This window comes from Myotis brandtii, unplaced genomic scaffold (genome assembly GCF_000412655.1).
Source record: "Myotis brandtii unplaced genomic scaffold, ASM41265v1 scaffold668, whole genome shotgun sequence".
NCBI classification, from domain to species: domain Eukaryota; kingdom Metazoa; phylum Chordata; class Mammalia; order Chiroptera; family Vespertilionidae; genus Myotis; species Myotis brandtii.
The window spans coordinates 4,007,894-4,011,445 of NW_005370597.1; the positions used below are offsets into that span (position 1 = coordinate 4,007,894).

Here is a 3,552-nt window from a genome sequence, read left to right on the forward strand (position 1 = left end):
CTCAATGCAGGAGCTGTCCCCTGGTGGTCAGTGTGCTCCCACAGCGGGAGCTCTGCTCAGCCACAAGCCAGGCTGACGGCTGCTAGCACAGCAGTGATGGCGGGAGCCTCTCCTGCCTCCTCAGCAGCGCTAAGGATGTCCAACTGCAGCTTAGGCCTGGTCCCCGCTGGCAAGTGGACATCCCCCGAGGACTCCTGGGCTGCCAGAGGGATGTCTGACTGCCAGCTTAGGCCCGATCCCCCGGGGAGTGGGCCTAAGCCAGCAAGTGGTCATCCCCTGAGGGGTCCCAGACTGCCAGAGGGCACAGGGCACAGGCCAGGCTGAGGGACTCACCCCCCCCACCCCCCCGTGCACAAATTTTTTTGCACTGGGCCTCTAGTATATATATAAAAGCCTAAGTGACCGGCTGACCGTGCGGTAGCTAAGATGCTGACCACCAGGGGCAGACCCTCAATGCAGGAGTGGAAACCACAGGCATGGAAACATGGAACAGACTGATGAATCTCAGAGAGGAGGGGGGAGCGTGGGAAGAGATTAACTGAAGATCTTATATGCATGTTAGAGGCCTGGTGCACGGATTCATGCACCGGGGGGGCCCCTTTACCTGGCCTGTGCCCTCTCGCAATCTGGGACCCCTCCGGGGATGTTGGACTGCCGGATTCGGCTCAATCCCTGCAGGTCAGGCCAAGGGATCCCACCGGTGCACGAATCTGTGCACTGGGCCTCTAGTATATGTATATTTATGTATGTATGTTAAATAGTTATTTTGACTTGGGGAAAAAAAACCCAAGTTTCTTAGGTGGCAGATTTAGTTTAAATAACATGTTTTCCTGTATTTATTTCTAAAAGATTTAATATTTTATATTTCCCATTTACATCTGCATTTCACCTGAAGTTGTTTTTTCTTTCTTTTTGTTTAAACATATTTTTATTGATTTTAGAGAGGCAGGAAGAGGGAGAGAGAGATAGAAACATTAATGATGAGAGAGAATCACTGTTTGGCTGCCTTTCGCACGCCCCCTACATATACCCTGTCATATGCCCTGACCAGGAATCCCAGCGGTGATCTCCTGTTTCATAGGTTGATACTCAACCACTGAGTCACAGCAACCGGGTGAGAAGTAGATAAATTTAAAAATCATTCCCACTCTTATATTCATCTATAAACATCTTTTGATTCAATTATGTACATGTGCTCTTAGAGGAGTGCCTGGTTTTTATTTGCCGGAGTTAGTGGAAATCTTTTTTTTCCTTCCGTTCAGCTAATCATCAGATAATTGTGACTTCCTTTTAATTCTGCAGTGTATTTTGACTACAAAGACGAGTCTGGGTTTCCAAAGCCCCCATCTTACAATGTGGCTACCACACTGCCCAGTTATGACGAAGCCGAGAGAACCAAGGCTGAAGCTACTATCCCTTTGGTTCCTGGAAGAGTAAGTCCATGGGAATCAAATTATTTTCATTATTATCCACTTTGATTTATTACTTACAATTGTATTGATTAGTAAAAGTACAACTAATTTTTAAAAACAAGCATATTTTCTTTGGAGATAATAAGCTCTTATCTCTTCCTGAAAATGATAAGAAAATCACTAGTTAAGCAAGCTCATTTTCCCTGTATCTTTACTACTACCACCACTTTCTCAATTCTCCTGGCATGGCTGATGTGTCTTGGAGCAGGAGCTGTTTTAGGAAATACACTGCCTTCCCCTTGATTCTGCACACTTCAGTTTTGGTGTTAGGTAGGTAGCTGTTGGGGAGATCTATGGAGATAATGAATAAGTGCAACTTTATGGAATTAATCTCATAAAAGTGTCCTGACAATCATCTAAGATGACCCTTATGCTACCAGTGCAGATTACAGCATCTATAGGGCAGTAGTGAATTCAGATTTATCTGACCTGATGTTAATTAACAGGAGTGCGGGTGGGATGTGATAAAAGCCAGACCGAGATTTGGGGGCACTCTTGGTAAATGATGTAGATGTGGTTTAAATATTCATCCAGGTTGAAGCTGATATAGGTAGGGCCTAGAAATATTGAGACAATGGGAAGCAGGATCCAGTCTCCAGGAATGTGGATTGATCAGGACTTTAGACTCTAGTTCTGGCAGGAAACTAGAGTGAAAGATAAAGAAGGGAGGCTCAGTCTGGGTAACACAATGGCACAACCCCTAGAAGTTCAGGCCTTAGGGTAGGGAACTGTTTACAGACCACATATTCAGGGATGGGGCTCCTAAAACCACTGCTTGGCGGAAATAATAGTTTATAAGTCTAATCTAGGCTGATTCTCATGGTGATGTGCATTCAGTTCTTGTAGGTGCCAGGGAGAAAATAAAAACCTCCTGGAGCTTATTGCCTTGAGAACAAAACAGTCTTAATGTAACTTCTAGTATTGGAAACAAACAACATGATTGATCCTATGTTTGGTGCTTTCATATAGTATTTTGTATATTGTTTCCAGTCCTCATAGTAACATCACAGCGTAGGGATTATATTATCCCTATTTTACAGATATAAAAACTTGAGTCCCAGAGAGATTAAGTAGTTTGCCCAAAGTCATGTAGCTAATAAGTAACATAGATGAGAGCCAAACCCAGATATTCTAGACTCCAAAGTCCTTGTATGTATGCTGTAGACCTGTTGGAATATATGGCAACTGTCCTATGGAAATAGACCAAGATATTAGATCTGACTAATCGCAGAACTCTTTAGAATACTTTTATTTCACAAGTGTGTATACATATTTAGAAACATCTTTTTTTAAAATATGTTTTTATTGATTTCAGAGAGGAAGGGAGAAGGAGAGAGTGATAGAAACATCAATGATGAGAGAGAATCATTGATCAGCTGCCTCCTGCACAGCCCATACTGGGGATCGAGCCTGCAACCTGGGCATGTGCCCTGACTGGGAATCAAACTGTGAATTCAGATCCCATCTCTTTGCTTTTACAGAGGCATTCTCCTGGTTCATAGGTCAATGCTCAACCACTGAGCAACGCTGGCTGGACAAGGAACGTCTTAAAGGGTTTTCTTATTCAGCAAACCTATATAGAGCACTTTTTTAATACAATGTGCTTTCTATGTATTTTGAGATGGGTAGGTAGAAAGCTTTGTATAAAGCAGTGTCCCTGCCAAGAGCTTCAAATCCAGCTGGGGAAAAGGCCCTTTAATACCCATATCTAACCAGCAGCACAGGAGCAGTCAGCATAAGAACTGTGACTTTTTATTGTGTGATCATGGGGAAGATGGAATTTGAAATGTGCCTTGAGTTTTAAGGAAGGCATTCCAGAAGGAAAAGCCCAGGAAGCAGGTGTAAATTCAGCCAGGTACAGGGCAGGTTCTGTGGATTTAGTCATTGGTTTTGCTCGAACAGATTTGTAGGTGGTAAAGGGTGTCCTAAAATTCACGCAAGAAGTAATTTTGATAGAAAACACAGGTTTATAATTAAAAATTGTAAATTTTTTATTGATTCATAAAGTATACAGTATAGGGTTATGTAGGGAATAGCACAGTGGGTAAATGGCCTCCACGGCTTTGCTGGCACATACGCA

General features: G+C 43.2%; 1 protein-coding gene across 1 annotated transcript in view; it reads left to right on the forward strand.

Annotated features, from left to right (window-relative positions):
- NDFIP1 (Nedd4 family interacting protein 1) overlaps positions 1–3,552 on the forward strand; it is a 45,331-nt gene that overhangs the window by 25,669 nt on the left and 16,110 nt on the right. Inside the window, exon 3 of the mRNA XM_014529061.1 lies at positions 1,303–1,433. Coding sequence (XP_014384547.1) covers positions 1,303–1,433 — 131 coding nt within the window. The remainder of the gene's footprint in view (positions 1–1,302; positions 1,434–3,552) is intronic.